Source organism: Leptidea sinapis, chromosome 33 (genome assembly GCF_905404315.1).
Source record: "Leptidea sinapis chromosome 33, ilLepSina1.1, whole genome shotgun sequence".
NCBI lineage: Eukaryota > Metazoa > Arthropoda > Insecta > Lepidoptera > Pieridae > Leptidea > Leptidea sinapis.
Window position 1 is genome coordinate 10,009,095 of NC_066297.1, and position 17,334 is coordinate 10,026,428.

At 35.2% G+C, this 17,334-nt stretch overlaps 2 protein-coding genes across 3 annotated transcripts in view; one reads left to right on the plus strand and one right to left on the minus strand.

Moving 5' to 3' along the window:
- The window catches only part of LOC126974652 (retinal rod rhodopsin-sensitive cGMP 3',5'-cyclic phosphodiesterase subunit delta), a 387,080-nt gene that overhangs the window by 207,490 nt on the left and 162,256 nt on the right, over positions 1-17,334 (plus strand). The gene's annotated exons all lie outside the window — the stretch shown is intronic.
- The window catches only part of LOC126974628 (eukaryotic translation initiation factor 5B), a 35,403-nt gene that overhangs the window by 16,931 nt on the left and 1,138 nt on the right, over positions 1-17,334 (minus strand). Inside the window, exons 4-17 of the mRNA XM_050822132.1 lie at positions 12,865-14,024; positions 12,595-12,765; positions 11,991-12,113; positions 11,159-11,377; positions 8,845-8,958; positions 8,092-8,319; positions 7,697-7,879; positions 6,272-6,433; positions 3,458-3,588; positions 3,146-3,278; positions 2,196-2,303; positions 1,452-1,616; positions 990-1,097; positions 38-199 (exon numbers count right to left, since the gene is read on the minus strand). Coding sequence (XP_050678089.1) covers positions 38-199; positions 990-1,097; positions 1,452-1,616; positions 2,196-2,303; positions 3,146-3,278; positions 3,458-3,588; positions 6,272-6,433; positions 7,697-7,879; positions 8,092-8,319; positions 8,845-8,958; positions 11,159-11,377; positions 11,991-12,113; positions 12,595-12,765; positions 12,865-14,024 — 3,167 coding nt within the window. The remainder of the gene's footprint in view (positions 1-37; positions 200-989; positions 1,098-1,451; positions 1,617-2,195; positions 2,304-3,145; positions 3,279-3,457; positions 3,589-6,271; positions 6,434-7,696; positions 7,880-8,091; positions 8,320-8,844; positions 8,959-11,158; positions 11,378-11,990; positions 12,114-12,594; positions 12,766-12,864; positions 14,025-17,334) is intronic.

Sequence of the window (17,334 nt, forward strand, 5' to 3'; positions counted from 1 at the left end):
GGTTTAAAGTTTGCCTCTGCCTGCTAAATGTTCTTACCTTGCTGACGAGCATGTCAGTTTCATCAAAATGTCTGCCGAACATCTTGGGAGACTCTCCGGGTATCGGCTCTATCTTGATGCACACCTCCTGACCTTTGCGCGCTGTTTCCACCTGCTTATGGTTCACCTCGATGGAAGTCACCAGCCCCAACTCCACAAACTGCGCAATAATCACGAATGTACAGTCTACAGCCGTTACAATTAGTAGACCATTTATTTTTTATAATAAACTTAATAATTTTTATATACAAATTTAATTTGCACCAAAATTCATGCACGATGCGGGACTCAAACCCACGCTTATCTCTCTATCTCTTAACCGTTGGAATCACGCATCGTTCATAAATTTTGGTAAAAATTAACTATGTATATTTAATCCCAAAGTGAGGGTTATCACTATAAAATAACAAACTGTTAAAAAAAATTAATTCTAGAGGCAAAATTTTTAATTCTATATATAAGAGATATAGTCATACTTAATACTTTTTTGTTTATTTTACCAAAGACAGTAGATTTCATTGGAGCTCAATCGTTGTAGCTGAGCTCTAAAGAAATAGATATTTAATAACCCTAGATACACTTTTCCATACAAAAATACACAATTATCAAATAATTATTTATATTAAGTACTTATAATTACTAAACCTATAGACTTCATTCTAATGAGACATGTTAAATTAAATTTATATAAAAATTATTGGATTTGAGCTCGACGAAACGAATTAATACAAAAAAAAATTTTAACACAACACACATTTTTATTTAATTTAGTATGGTTGACACGACGCGATATGTATAGCCCCGCCCATGGTCATTCTCATTTATCGATAAACTCATCATTATCGGCATCAATTATAATTATCTCACATCACTATCGCATTCCTAAGCTATGCATTCAACTCCCGCGTTATCTGTTCGTGTCTGACAGTTTTTCTCACATTTACAATTACCTCTTGGCTCGGCACACAGATGGGCGTTCCTTCCTTAAGGATCCCGGCTTCCACCATGACACCGGCGACGATGGGGTCTCTTGAGTTGAACACGAACTGTGGCAGGATCTGTGACATCAACAAACATTATACCTGCTGAACATTTGCTGCCGATCTCTGAGCTTTACTTTGTTATTTTTAAAACGACCCTTTGGGATCGGAATCGGTTTCTCAGGAGTCGATCATGGGGGTCGAGCAAAATTTATGAACGATGCGGGACTCGAATCCGCACCTCTCTAGTTCCGTCCGCGCGCTCTTACCAACTTAGCCAACCGTCCGAGTGACGCATCGAACGAAATTTTGGTATGCCTTTTTCAATCGTCAGATTGTTTCAAAATTTGGTATAAAATAGATTAGAATATTCCCAGAAGTGAGGGATTTCACTTTAAAATAACAAACTGTAGAATAAGGTATTTGACTTACTTTAAGTTTACACGGGAAGACCGCTATATGTTTGAACTCCTCTCGCTTCCTCGCCTTCAGTTCCTCGCGGTAGGCCGTGAACTTATCAAACAGGTGGTAGATGATGTCCGCAGCGAAGATCTTCACGCCGAGCTGATCAGCGAGCTCTTGGGCATCGCGTTCAATCTATTGAAAGACATTTCGGTACTTTTCGGATTTATTTTACATGTTGTCTGGAGTTCATGGCGGTTGTAATTACTATGACGGGTACTCACGATATATATTTTATATATTTGCATCGTAACAATTATAATAGGGAAGATGGTTATAGGCTAGCGCAAACGTGGAATCCCGTGGTCTCTCTCTGCAGTACGAATGCAATAAAAAGATGGAATACGGAAGTATGGACGTTGTCAGTAGTGTGTGTCTTGAATTAGGGAATCAAAGACCAAAACGAATTAGGCGCCAAGTGTCAAGTGTTTCTCGCCACCAGCGCAGTTCCGCCGTGACCACGATTCATGCAATTGGATCGAAATATCGGCATCAAATATAATATAAAATATATATCGCGAGTACCCGTCATAATATTTACAATGTTGAAGTTCCGCGATGATAAAAGTTTAAATTCATGGCGGTTGCTTTTATGAAGAAAATAACCACTTGTCTAACCTTTGTGTAATTTGTTAATATATTTTGCGTAGTAGACAAATAACGTATATTATAGTTCCATATCTGATAAATAAATATAGAACAGTTAATACTCACTTTGACATCGAAGGCGAGTATGGTCGCGTACTGCGAATCGTGTTCCAACATTGCAGACGCTTTCATCACATCACGTTTCACCACGGGACCTATCCTGATCGCGGAGTACTGAAACAATGAAAAATCACGTTTATTCAAATCGGTTGAAAGTTTAATTTTAGCACTTTTAATCGTTATTAATTGACGTACAATAAATAAAAAAACTCGTGTCTATTAGGCACTGTTTTCATTCTGTTGCGTTGACACCGCGCTTTGAATACAATGCCACGCAATGTAAAAGTATTCAGTAAAAGCTGACCAAATAACTTATATGCAAACTTAAAAACTTGTGGAGCTGGCAACATGCTAATTTTATTGGGTTTACTCGCTGAATGTCAGCGCAATATTTTTTTGCAATTTATAATTAAAAGTTTAATTCGTCTACCGGCCAATATATGCTCATGACTCGTGACGACAGTGAACTTCTGAGCATTATTTCTCACTGCTCAAGAGCCACAATTTGTGGGTTATTTGATGAATTTTCTAAATAGATGTGGTTGACTAAATACTTTCGAGGTAAAATGAAAAACACTCAAGAGCGAGAACCGTATTTAATGGAAAATGCATATTTGATTTATTTAAACTACCTTTGGTGTTGAATAAATAAACATTGCTATATATTAATTATAACACCATTTGATAGTGTCGCTAATAATTCTGAGTAGGTAGGATTCACTTTGTACATAACCAAAGTAACTAATTTGATAAAATCCTCCTTTTACGTCACCTGTGTTAATTGATCTTCAGAGTGAAGAACTGAATGGCACAGTTAATAATTCGTTAAACAATGGCATGATAAATTTATTAAATTGATTTGGACGCCACCATTCTTTTCCGAGTTCAACTGCTACCACTAGGAGAAAAAAAACTCTAGAAAAAAAACAAAATGTACATTATTATGAAAAACTTACAGGAATTTTGCTAGTCCTCAGGAAGTCCAGCAACGCTTCAAGAGACCCGAGCGTAGAAGCTTGCACGTACACGCCGCGCTCCGACAACTTTATAGAAGACAGCGCAGATTTCAACTCCTTCGCAACTTCTTCCCTGCAAACAGACAAAGGTTTATTTTATATGAAAACAACCACCAGAGAGATCAGACGAGTGTTGCAATTCTTTTATGCGGATCTTCCTTCCTTCCCAAATCGTATGAACTTGGAAACGCCGCAATTATTAACTGCTTAGGTAGAGCGTCTATAACTACCAATATAGGTCATTAGACTCACACAAGCACGTCGACCTCGTCAGGTTTCTGCGCGACCAGCAGGTTCAGGCCCGCGATGGCTTTCTCCAGCTCCTTGGCTGCGATCTTCACACCTTGCGCGCCCGTCACCTCTTTGTGCTCTATGTACGCGTTCTGAAAAACCAAAACAAAGTCTATCAGTAATTTTTTTATGGAAAAGGAGGACAAACGAGCGTACGGGTCATCTGGTGTTAAGTAATCACCGACGCCCACATTTTCTTGCAACACATGAGGAATCACAGGAGCGTTGCAGGCCTTTAAGGAAATGACCCATGTATCGTTCCGGAAACAGCTCACAAGGAAGCTCATTCCACAGCTTTGTAGTTCGTGGAGGAAAGTTCCTTGAAAACCGCACTGTGGAGGACCGATCCAAATGTTGGGGATGATATCCTAACTTGTGGCGTGTTGTGCGAAGGTGGAATTTGGCGGCAGGAATCAGGTGAATCTCCCCGAATCAAAATAATTATATAAATAGGAATAATCAAAATAGAAATATATTTTGTATATTTCCTATTGTCACGGTAGACTTTAAATTGTTTGAACTTGTATAATTGACTAATATGGCTTTATTTTATAATCGAATCAAATGAAAATCACTTTATTCCTGCAAGTCAAGGAAATGACTCTGATGAATGTTAAAAGTTTTATTTTTGTTTTTACATTTACCACCACTTCGGAAAAGGTTGAGCTTTAATGAGAAGAAGTGGCAAGAAACTCATCTTGTGCCGATCTTTTAAATAAACATTTACAACTTCATCATTTTACAAATTACAACATATGTACCTCAATGCCTCACATGAGTAAGTAAAAAAATGTAAGACACTTAAATAAGAATAAAAATAATTTATTTAAATCGATCTCTTTACATAGGCATTGTCATTAAATTACAATATGTTTAAATATTTTACAAGCATATATATATGACAACATTGTGATTGTCATTGAATCACCACACTAGTCTGAGACTGTATCGTGGGATCAAATAGAGCTATGATTAACAGTAAACCATTTAACTTGTTAGTCATCATTGGCATTTCTATGGCAATAACTACAAATTTATTAATACTAAATTTAATAATAAACTAAGAAACTGTATGTGTGTGTGTTTGTAATATGTAATCTGAAGATCAGTGTCGAGACTCAGAAGGCTCGACGTAAATTGAAATACTAAGTGGGCCTCCGATTGGCAATACTAAAGTGATTGCACTGCTCCTCAATCTAATTGTTTTATTTCTTTTAATTTTACTAGGTCTGAATTAATAATTTTTTAGTTGTTTTTATAGTTTAAATTTAGTTTGCTTAACTTATAATTTTAGTTAAATATGTTATATAAATATTACTTTTTTGTTAAAGGTAATTTTTACATAACATATTAAACTTATGACCATTTTTATATTATTACTAGCTGACCCAGCAAACGTCGTATGGCCATATAACATATGAAAAAAAAACTATTATTAAAATTTTGATGCAACCGATTCTCAGACCTACCGAATATATCGTACTACAATTATTGTATTCGATAATATCGGTTTGGTGGATGGAACAGAATAATATAAAAATCGCGATGGAGAAATAGGGGTTGATCGTAGAGGGTTGAAAACTTAGGGTTGTATGTATTTTTTAATGCTGTATCATAAAAAAAAATATCTAAAAATAAAAAAAAAAATTGGCGCGAAGGACCCTTAACATTTAGGGGGATGAAAATGTTATCCGATTCTCAGACCTACCCAATATGCACTCAAAATTTCATGAGAATCGGTCAAGCCGTTTCGAAGGAGTTTAACAACAAACACCGCGACATGAGAATTTTATATATTAGATTTATGACCATTTTTAGCAGTGTAATTATGTTGCCAATAAAGTTTATTATTATTATTAATACATGTAACTACAAATTAAATACAAGGGATCAAATTATTTTCAGTTTTTTCGTGATCTAATTCTCCTAGGTATTTACTGATTTTTATTTTCATTTCCTTTGTACTTAGGTCTAATATACCAACATGTTTATGCATAAAATTAAGATTAAGATACATAAGGTGCCAACCGTTCCGATTTGGTATTTGGTTGATTGGAGTGGGAGGGACCAGTGGGAGGCTCCTTTGCACAGGATGCCGGCTAGATTATGGGTACCACAACGGCGCCCATTTCTGCCGTGAAGCAGTAATGTGTAAACCTTACTCTGTTTCGATCTGAAGGGCGCCGTGAAATTACTGGGCAAATGAGACTTAACAACTTATGTCTCAGGGCGAGGAGCGCAATTGTAGTGCCGCTCAGAAATTTTGGGCTTTTTAAGAATCCGGAGCGACACTGCATTGTAGGCAGGGCGTATCAATTACCATCAGTTCAATTTATTGGTGGCAAAACCCGGAGTATTGTGAACATTTTTATGCTCCTTCATCACACTAGTTATTATCGAACTCTTAGCATGCTGCATTCCTTTTACAAAATAATACATAAAACACAAGAGTTATTGAGTAGTGTAACAAGGAGTTGTTATCCGCATATAAGAACTCATTGTTCTATGTTTGGCCGTCAAGCTAAAGAATTAGATTTGAATATTGACGCAAATAAGAAGACAATCGAATAAGAACAGATATAGAGAATAGAGATGAAGTAAAGTAAGAACGGCCGGCCTTCGGCCTAATATAAAATATAATAATAAGATAATGAATAGAAGATGATATAATGAATAGAAATTATGAGAAGTGAAAACGGTTGTTTTATTGAGCAACGATCCCGCGCGTGAGGGAGGACTCACGCGTTACAGTAGAGTACATGCATCAATATTTACCTTAACCCTAAGCTCCTTCATGGGCTGCGGCATGAGTAAGGAACGTATTTGCGTTACGATGGGTCCGTCCGTCCCAGCCAGGACCACTGTGTCACCCTCGTGGAGGGTTCCGTTGATAAGGATAGTATCTATCGTCGTACCCAGCCCGGGGATCGCTTTTACCTGAAAATATATGAGCTAGTTAAAAAATCTACATACGATTATTATGGTCTAATTCATAGTTTCTCAACCTTATTTTGCTCACCGCCCACTTTGAGAATATGTTTTTTCTAGATTACTTTCGTGTATTTTTTTGCCTTTTAAGACTATATTTTTTAATCTACCCACGCCCCATCTGCTGCATCTCAATGCCCCCTAATTTTTTCTGGGTCTTCTACTGTCCCCCCGAAAGTCTCAAACGCCCACAAGGGGAAGTTATCACCCACGTTGAGAACCTATGGTCTGACTGAATATTAAGTAGCGACATGCTTTAAGAATTTAAACATGGCTTAGACACGTGTTTTGTTAGATAGTGAACTAACTATAACAACGTCAGTGACCTAACAGTTTATCCTTTTTTATGACAAAAGAGCTTGTTAGCTTGTGTTTAACTAAAACGTCGTTAAACACAACATAAACTGAAGTAGTAAAGGAACAATAAAATGAACGGAACGTAATTGTTGTCAGCTGTCATCTGTCTGTCATCGAATAATCTAAATGTTCCATTTTAATATGATCTATCCGTTAGACAAGCTTCGACTCGTGTTTAAATATAAGGAATGTCTAAAGATTTTCGAACGTTAAAAAACAGAAAGACACAGATTTGTAACAAAACTTCTTTAAAACGTGTTCAAGACATGTTTAACTTTTTTTTTAATAAAACAGTGTATATTTAAGGATTTGAGAACATGTGTTGGACTGAAATATGATGTTTTGTTTAATTTTTAATCATATATTTGAAACTCTGTTAAAATACATATTTATATGAACTATTAAATTCCAGACAGTACCAATTTGCAAATATAAAATGTTGTCTTTCTATATACAGATTTCGAGTCAGGTTATTTGTCCGCAATGAACTCCAAAACCACTGAACTTTTTTAGTAAATTTTGCATACTGTGTTCAGTTTCATCCAACTAGAGATAGGCTAGGTTTTATTTCAATTACCTTAAATATATTTCGATTTTAAATTTTACATCTATATGAATAATTTTATGAGATAAAGTTTTGACACACAGTTTGCTGTGACATTGTTTTATTACAAGAACAGGGAAAAACTAAACAATTATTTTATCTTATGATTGAACTTCTCGTAATTAACAAAAAAGATTTTAAATTTTAATATGAAATTGCATGCAATTGTTTAGTTGAAGTGAAGCATACAAGTTACCAGCTAGGTAAGGTATAATATAAAAATATAAGTTAAAACAAGCACACAATATTACCTCGAGCACAGTCGCAAGCAACTGTTGTGAGAAAACCAGTCGCTTATGCAAGGGTCCCTCACAAGCTTGCACGATCATTGCCAACAAATTGCCCATACCCTCACCAGTCACGGCAGAAGTTGGTACCAGGGACACATATGTCCGAGGATCTGGGTTCTCATAGAATAGTGCTGCATTCAAACCCTGCAACAAAAAGAATTAATACTAAAGTTAATTATGAAAAGTTTATCGTGAATTGTGGCCTATAATATCCAGTTTTACTCGAAAAAAAGAACATTTTAAAAAAGTATAATAAATAATTGTGAATGCTACAATACCTCAATAAGAAACACTGACAGAAATGAAAGAAATAACACTAAACATCCATTTTTAAATACATCATTTATATCACTCACCTGTTCAGCAAATTCCAAAATCACATGCTTGCTACGTTTCTCAAATTCCAACTGAGTATTCGATTGTTGCATCTTCAATATATCTCTCACATCTTTTCTTTGAGCACTCTGCCAGTCATACAGACGGTCTATCTTGTTCAATGCTACTATAAACGGTGTCTTCTTTTGTTTCAGTAGGTTCAATGACTCAATTGTCTGCGGTTCCAGACCGTGCATAATATCTACAACCTGAAAATAGTAATTTAATTGCTAAAAATCATCAAAGTAAATAATATCTAATATATATTGTGCCATGGGAGCTAAATATTGAGTAGTTCCCTGCCAAATTTTAGCAAATTTTATTTAGCCATAAAATTGTTATTGATAGATTTTTTTTATAAATCAAACAATTGGTGTTTGAATGATGGACCGAATAAATATGACATTGAAGCTGCTATTTTTTTTAAATTTCCAATTGTGTCAACCGTTATTTAATTTTCATGTTAAGTAAAGATAGTGTGTCAACATTTTCTCATTATATCTTCTGGTAGTATGACTCAGAAAATCCCCCCTCCAATTATTTTGATACAGCCATAAACCATGAGGAGCTTATTGTGAGTGTTGGTCTTACATTTCAAACCTAAAAACCGTTGGGCAACACTTAGACGTAATCACCTACTAACAAGTGAGGTCCAGGTTGGTGTAACAATGGAAAGGTTTCATACTGAATGTAAAAAGAGTAATAAATCAAGAGACAATCAATTGTTTACTTACAAGAATTGCAATATCACATAGTGATGAGCCCCTGTTCCTGAGGTTGCTAAAAGATTCGTGTCCAGGTGTGTCAATAATTAGGAGACCGGGAAGCTTAAATGCTATTTCATTCACCTGCAAAAAAAAACACATACTATTCAACTAAATCAACAAAATTTGATAATTTTTAACCGACTGCAAAAGGAGAATGTTCTCAATTCGATTGGTATATCATTTTATGTATGTACACCGATTACTCTGAGGTTGCGGTGTCAAGACAAATTTAAAAGTAGGTACTTTCATTCGCCACGTCTGACTTTGAGCGGGATATTTTTTTCTAGAATAAAACAACCCAAGTGGGCAGACGTCGTTGATAATTACAATAAGTAAACTGTTTATAATATTAAGTTATATATATATATATAATATTTTTTATTCGGGTCTTGCCACCGATTTAAAACCTATCAATCAGCACATACAAGTACCTAATAGTATTTTATTAATATTAAAGGTATGAGGTTTGCTAAACGAGGTGTTTTAAATTAAATAATTATTTATGTTTTCATAAAACCTTACTTTGTATTTTCATACCTTTCCAATGGTTTTAGATAAGTTCATAAAAACCACAGTTAGTCTTTGATTTGATTTATACAAATATTATAAAGCTGAAGAGTTTTTTTTTCTTTCTTTGATTTAACACCCTAATCTCTGGATCTACTATTGTAATAAATAACTAATTGTAAAAGCTAATTATCATCCAGCAACACCTCTCAGCTAGTATTTAATAGAGACATCATTGACGTACAATTAACAACTACATTCACAATCACAGCAGAAACACAGAAGTGGATACAAAGTATAATAAAAACATCAATATTCGCAGAGAAATACATTCAACCTGATGAAGGACCTCCTATTGGTCCTAAACTAGTCGGAACCAACACTGATCAATCTTGATTAGTCAATAATGTCTCACAAACTTTTTAATACTTTGCGGAAATCCATAATTATACACCTTTACTATTCAACATTTACACCGAGCACATAATGCGGATTGTTCTCGAGGACTGGGATAAAGGCATATCTGTCGGAGGGCGTGAAATTTGTAATCTCAGATATACGGACGACACTACACTACTTGCCCAATCAAAGGAGGATATTGAAGAACTACTAACACGTTTGGAAATAACCAGCTTTGAATTCGGACTGGCCATCAACAGAGTTAAAACCAAGATGATGATAGTGGACCGCGTAAATAACAACAGGGTAGAATTTCAACACATTGCCAACTGTGAGGTGGTGCCAACCTGCACCTATCTTGGTTCTACTATCTCCAATACCGGAGGTTGCGAGCTGGAAATCCGAAGGCGATGTGCTATAACCAGATCTGCGGTAGAGAAGCTCAATAAGATCTGGAAGGACAGAAGGATCACCAAAACCACCAAGGTTCGACTTATGAGGTGTCTTGTGTTTCCAATCTTCCTCTACGGGGCTGAAACCTGGTCCCCTAGACTTCAAGACCGCCGCAAAATTGATGCCTTAGAGATGTGGTGTTGGAGACGACTCCTGAAGATCCCTTGGACGGCTTTCCGAACCAACAATTCCATCTTAAAAGAACTGAAGATAAAAGAAAGGCTATCGTCGACTGTGCAACTACGAATTCTGAAGTTCTTTGGTCACATCTCCAGAAATGAAGGATCGATTAAGCGGTTGATAGTGCAGGGGAAGGTGGAGGGGAAAAGAGCGAGAGGACGCTCACCCACACGATGGACGGACCTTATCAAAACAGTGACCCAGACACCTGTTGTGGAGTGCTCCCGCAATGCTGCAAACCGTCAAAAGTGGAGGGGCATCGCGAGGGAGGCAGTGCGACCCATAACTGTGGAGACCAACGGCGACTAATGTTGCGTCATCTTGGCAACCACGACCACTCTGACAAGAGTGAACGATTGAGAAGAAATAATTATACAAATCATTTGAGTTAGTTTAAAGACTTGTCTTTAAACAATTCGACACATGTTTCGCCTAAACACGAGGCATCCTCAGGACGTGTAGTCTGGCCAAAATCTAGCACGAGACTGAATCAATGAATGAGCCGGAAGCCGCTCTTTTATACCCTCGTCCCATGGAATGACGCGCTGTGATTGGTAAGCAGTTGTGACGTATTACACCCGGAAGAGATACGTAACATTGGTGAAGGGACTAAATTTGTTTGTTCATTCAACAATTGAATTGTTTAAAGACAAATATTGGCGATATTAACACTAAAGAAAACTCAAATCATTTGTATACACTAAACTGTTAGATATGAGTGGTAGAGATAATGATAACATACCCCCTTCACATGCCTAGTCTGCTCTTTGATATTCTCAATTGGAACATTAGTTGCACCGATCTGTTGTGTAATACCACCCGCTTCACCATCTTGTACATTAGTCCGTCGAAGCTTGTCTAATATCTTCGTTTTTCCGGTATCTACGTGTCCAAGAACACACACTACTGCTGCACGAAGAGGATTGTTAATTTTGTTCTTTTCATTCTCTTCACGCCGTTTCTAAAAAAGATTAACAATAAAAAAGTAAATGAATATAAAATGACAACTGTGGACAGCTATTAATATTTAGTAGTAGTACTTGCTGGTGACAATCACAGCATTATTTTAAGTTTTAAATACTACTTTGATTAAATTAGTAAACAATATCATGCAATGAGTAATTCATTCCTAACACAGATTATCTAAATCTAGGAGAATTTCATATCTGTTTGTAAATAAATGACCTTGTCCAAAAAAGGAATTTTGTTTTTTTTTAGATAGAACAGCAATGATGAAGATTTAACATAACAGTAGAATTAAGATGACAATGAAAAGTGAGTTTTACTCAAACAGTGGTGGGCTGGTCATCTGGAAATAACAGATTGTTTTAAATGTTAAGCAAATTGCATAAATAAGTCAAATTAAACAAAGCCAAGACGAAGAATATTTTTTTGTAGTAAGTCTGAAAAAAGTGAGCTGGTAAGAGACAAAATAGAAAGAATAGGAGCCTTTCAAGCAATATGGAATATACACTTTACATCCATATTACCTGCAATAGTACTCTTTACTAGTAAATAAACATTCAATAAATATTACTAAAAAAGAATTATCAAAGTCAATAATTTTTCCTTACCTCTAACCTCTTTAGTATAACTTCTCTCTTCTTCTGTGCATCTGTCATTTGTTCATCATCTGAATCTTCTTCTGAGCTAGATTCTTCATCAGAGCTAGAATCCTCTTCTGAGCTCTCTTCCTCCTATAAAAATACAATTTGCGATTACAAAAGTACAACATTAGGACGAGCAATGTGTAAGTAACATTTTGAAATGACTGCTAAATATCTGAAGGAAAGCCTTATGTTTTCCAAACCTTATACTATACTAAAAAAATATTTATATTATAGTATTATTCATAAACTTTGGTATAATCAGATGTTTATGCATTTATGCTGGTAAAAATCGTTTCAAAAACAGCCTCTTGCTGCTAGAAAATGGCTTAAAACAGTCCAGGTTTATTACTTTAGTGTGCGTGACATGCTACGTCTTACATTCGCGATTTGTGTGTATTTTTGTGTTAGTGTGCGTGCATTGCTCAAAATAGAGGATAACTGTCAACCTCAATTTTGTTGGACATTTACACAGCTGTTACAGTCTATCTGGACATTTAAATGATCTCAGATTCTCAGTTATACTAAAACAAAATCACTTGCCACTTGTATAGATTGAATAAAATATTACCTTAGTTTTTTCTGCTGAGGGATCTTGCCCCTTTGGTTGTTTATGTTCTGGTTGAGGAGTTGATTCTGGTTTAGCAGGTTCTTCTTCTTCCTCAGAAGATTCAGCATCCCAAGCATCCTTTACAGACTCATCATCAGACTCTTTCTTTTGCTCTGCTTTAGGGGGTTCTTCCTATATCATTTTTTAAAAGCAATGTTACAATTAATACACATAGATAGTATTATTATTTCATTAAAAGTTTGCAGTACTATAATCGGCAGAATTACTCACCTTCTTGTCTTTAATTTCTAATTCCACTTTTTTGTCCTCAACTGGAGTGGCTGGAGCTTCTTGTGACATTTGTGTCTTTAACTTATTAGGCTTTATTCTAGTTCCTAGTCTAGGTGGTTTTTTTTCAACAGATCCAACTTCAATACCTTGTGCCTTCAATGATTCCAACATAGCTTGTGCCCTAGCTTTCTCAGCCTTTTGCTTTGGAGTAAGTAGCTTACCTTCAGCCTTAAGTCTTTCTTTTCTCTCCTTTTCCTTTTGCTTCTTTCTCTCCTTGCGTTCTTTTTCCAACCTTATTGCTTCAAGTCTTTGTCTTTCTCTCTCTTCTTCTTGTCTAATTTTTTCTTCTTCTTCACGCTTAAGACGCTCCTCTTCTTCTTTTACTTTTTTTAATGCCTCTTGCATAGCAGCAATCGTTTTTTTAGTTGGTCCTTTTTTACCCTTATCATCTTTTTCAGCCTTCTCTCCCTTTTTCTTTTTCTTGCCCTCTACAGGAATATCACCTTCACCTTCTTTTTCTTCTGATGGTGCTTTTGGGTCACTAACCTCTACTTCCTTGGGCTTGGTCTCTTCTTTTTCAGTCACAGCTGGTGTTTTGATTTCTGAGGGCTCTTTTTTCACACTGGTTTGTTCTTTCTTTTTAGCTTCGAGCTTTTTCAATTTCTCCCTTTCCTTCTTTTCTTTTTTCTTTTGTGCAGCAGTTTTGATTGTTATATCATTCTCGTTGTCACTTTCTTTTTCTTCTTCCTCATTAGCTTCTTCAGCCGAAACTTCTTTCTTGCCTTTCTTCTTAGTTTTTTGCTTTTGTTCAATTTCTTCTTCTGGTGGCTTTTCAACCTCTGGAGCTGGAGGTTGTACAATCTCTTTTTTAACCCCTGAATATTCCATTTCAAGTTCTGCTAGCACTTTTTCTAAATCTTCGTCACTTTCATCCTTTTTTCTTTTAGCTTTTTTGCCTTTCTTTCCAGCTGGTTGTTTCTTTTCTTGAGTAGCTTTCTTTTGTGGTTTTTGAACTGGTAGTTCATCATCAGATCCAGATGAAAAATGAGCTTCAGGAGCAGATTCGCCAGAATCTTCAACTTGAAGAAGAGAAAACGCACTTTTCTCTTCTTTTTTCTTACCTTTCTTAGGTTTTGTAACAACCTCATCTTCAGAGTCTTCTGAAATAATAAATAGAATATTTAGCTTACAATTGGAGACACATAGTTCAATTCAAAAGGTGTGTTAGTTGACAATGGATAAAATGAAGAATTGTATCTTTTATATATTTAGTTCGGTAAAAATCGCATTTTACAAATATTTTATGCAATGTCAATAACTGGCATCTTATAGGAATTCACTCAATGTTATAAATACAACATACAAGTTAATAAAATTGAGAAATTAAAAAAATTTTGTTTTGTTTGTAGAGCAGTAATAAATTGACCAAATGTGAACTATAAGTTAAGCCAAAAAATGATTCATAATAGGGTGTAACTATAGAGTGAAAAAGAAATTAAAGATACCATACCATACAATTGTATACATAATTGACATAGGTTGACTTTAAAAATGTCAGTTTGCAATAATTTCCTAACCTTCTGAAACATTGTAAAATTACACTAATATTTAAGTTGGGATACACTTCTGATCCGAATAACTATTGTATTGATTTCATATATAAACAATAGAATTTAGAATGTCGACGTGAATGGCAGGAGATCTCCTGGGACTCTTCTCAGTATGGGGGTACCACAGGGGTCTATACTTGGACCGTTGCTCTTCCTAATCAATATTAATGATCTACCTAATCTTATAAAAAAAAAAAACATAAGGTAGTATTGTTTGCGGACGACACTTCACTGATATTCAAAGTCACAAGAAACCAAGTTATGTATGACGAAGTTAACGATATTCTATCTGACATAGTGTACTGGTTTAGCGCTAATAACCTATTGTTAACTAGCATGAAAACTTATACTGCCTACTACTCGGATAAGTCGAGTTAGTAAGTCTTTTGTGGAACGATGTATATGCTTTCACAAGAAGATCCCAAAAAATTAAAATTAAGTATTACGTTAATCAAAAGAATTAGTAAAAAACGTTTGTGTGGTAAAGGTTACTATAACATAAATTACTTTCTTAATGATACCACAGACTGAGAATGGAGCGACCACCCTCAGGCTATTAAATAATATGTTTAATTATACAATATTACATTGTAACCATATTTTTTTACATAATTATTGAATTAGGCGTTATTTTGAGGAAATCCATAACTGTTCAAATGTTGTGAGCCTTCTTGATTGTAAATTCTTAAGTGTTTCGCCTCTACACGAGGCATCCTCAGGAGATGTTGACCCGTAAAATTCTGGCCTCGTGTGGATCTTAGCGGAATTTACACTTAAGAAGGCTCACAACATTGTAATACATATTTTTTTATTAAAAAAAAAAGCCTGCTGAGTCTGTTGCACCCGTTCTTATCAGGTCTGAGACATTTTGGAATAGGTGGTAGTTTTTGACTTTCAATAAGTGATGTCACATCCTATTTTGAATAAAGATATTTGAATGTGAATTTTAGTTTAATTAATACCACAGAGCCCCCGGACCGTACACGGCACATACCAATGTGTTTTCGTTTTTCGAAATCATTGGTACATTTATTCAACGATTTGTAACGTCGGCAACACTTTTGTGAAACCTCTAGAGGTACAAGAGAGTATGGGCTGTGGTGATCACTCACAATCAGGTTGCCTATGCTTGACCTACTCTTCCGTAAAATAATATTAAATTTTTATTGAAATAGAACAAATGTATGAAGAGTAAAAACTCTTTGATGGTTGGAAAAGTAATTAATTAGTAAATTTTCATGCAAATATTGATTTTTGTTCTGCAGTTACAAACTCTTACTGTCTTAATCACTTTTTTAGAAGATGCTATTTAAAATTGCATTAAGGGGTGCTTGCAATTTCGTGTATTTGTTGTTTTCAGTTGTTGAAGGGAATCTAGAAGACCACAAAATAGTCATCTATCATGAATGGTACTTTCATAATAATAAAAATCACTTTAAATTAGATTGAAAGTCTTTGGGAAGCTTAAAAATTTAAATTTGGGTTACAATAACCTTTAATATACTTTGCTTTATTTATGTTTCTGATTGATCTGTAAGGTAGGTGACAACAAAACTCGCGCGTGCGTACCTGCTCGCTAGTGGAGGTAGCCACACGTACTTACAATTTCGATACCTACACGGGAGTGAGACAGGCCTGATAATACCTTTATTTATTTATAGTTTGTGTAGGTTGATGCAGCAACTGTAGTCACACCTTTTATGGTTTTATTTTTATTTTAGATAGTGGAAAATTTGTAAGCATTATTGTGTTTCTGTCAGTCTGAAGTGTGCCATAACTAGTGAAAGTACTGGGCTACATCTTATGTCTCAAGGTGACAAGAGCAATTGTAGCGCCACTCAGAATTTTTGGGTTTTTCAAGAATCCTGAGTGGCACTGCATTGTAATAAGCAGGGTCTATAAATTATATAAAAAAAGGTTACATTACTATAGTAATTAATAGTGCTATAGCACAACAATTTAGTACTAATAGAGTTTAAAACATAGTTATCATAGTTTTGAACCCCTGGAAATTTATAATATAATTGTGTCTTCCTTTAACTTAATATGTTTATATAATTTTAAACTCACTTGTGTGTTTATTAACACAGGGTGCTTGGACATTAAAACTCATACATTGTATTGTATCATCTTAATATATATAAATTTCATGACATGTTGTTTGTCCGCAATGGACTCCTAAACAAATGAACAGATTTTAATGGGGATTACTTCATGCAGTGCAGTTTGGTGCAACTTGAGAGATAGAATAGTTTTTATTTCGATTTGGGACAGTGATGCACGGTTTGAGTGGCCAAACAACCTAAGGAACAAATGCTTAGCCTGCCGACTCTGGACATGCAACACCCAGATGTAAAGTAATGAGTTGTCTGCCTTTAAGGTAGAACACAACGCTTGAAGTTCAGCAGTTGTATCAATTTGGGAAAACTGTAGCCGGTTATTAATTCTACAAAGTGGCTATGGGTGGCAATAAGTTTCTTGTAAAACAATGTGGGTGTAGAATGACAGAATCATTTTGATTTCTGGCTTATGATATTTGTTCAGTTGATTAATGTCTTGTGTGCTTAACAAATAACAGAGTACTAAACGGTGGTCTCATGCCACATGGCAACAGCAACAAACTAGAGGTTAAAATATAATTGTATTTTGACTATCTATATATCATAGTAGTAATAATATCTATTTATTTGTTGCCAGAGTTGATGCTATTTTGTAAAATTATAAAAATAAATCAAAATAAAATACAATTGAAAAAATTTGGCCTACATTAAGATTCCAAAATTTTTTTTATTATTATAATATATATTATTAACATTTCTGTTACGGGAAACTCTGATCATATGTCTTTAATCGGCATGAT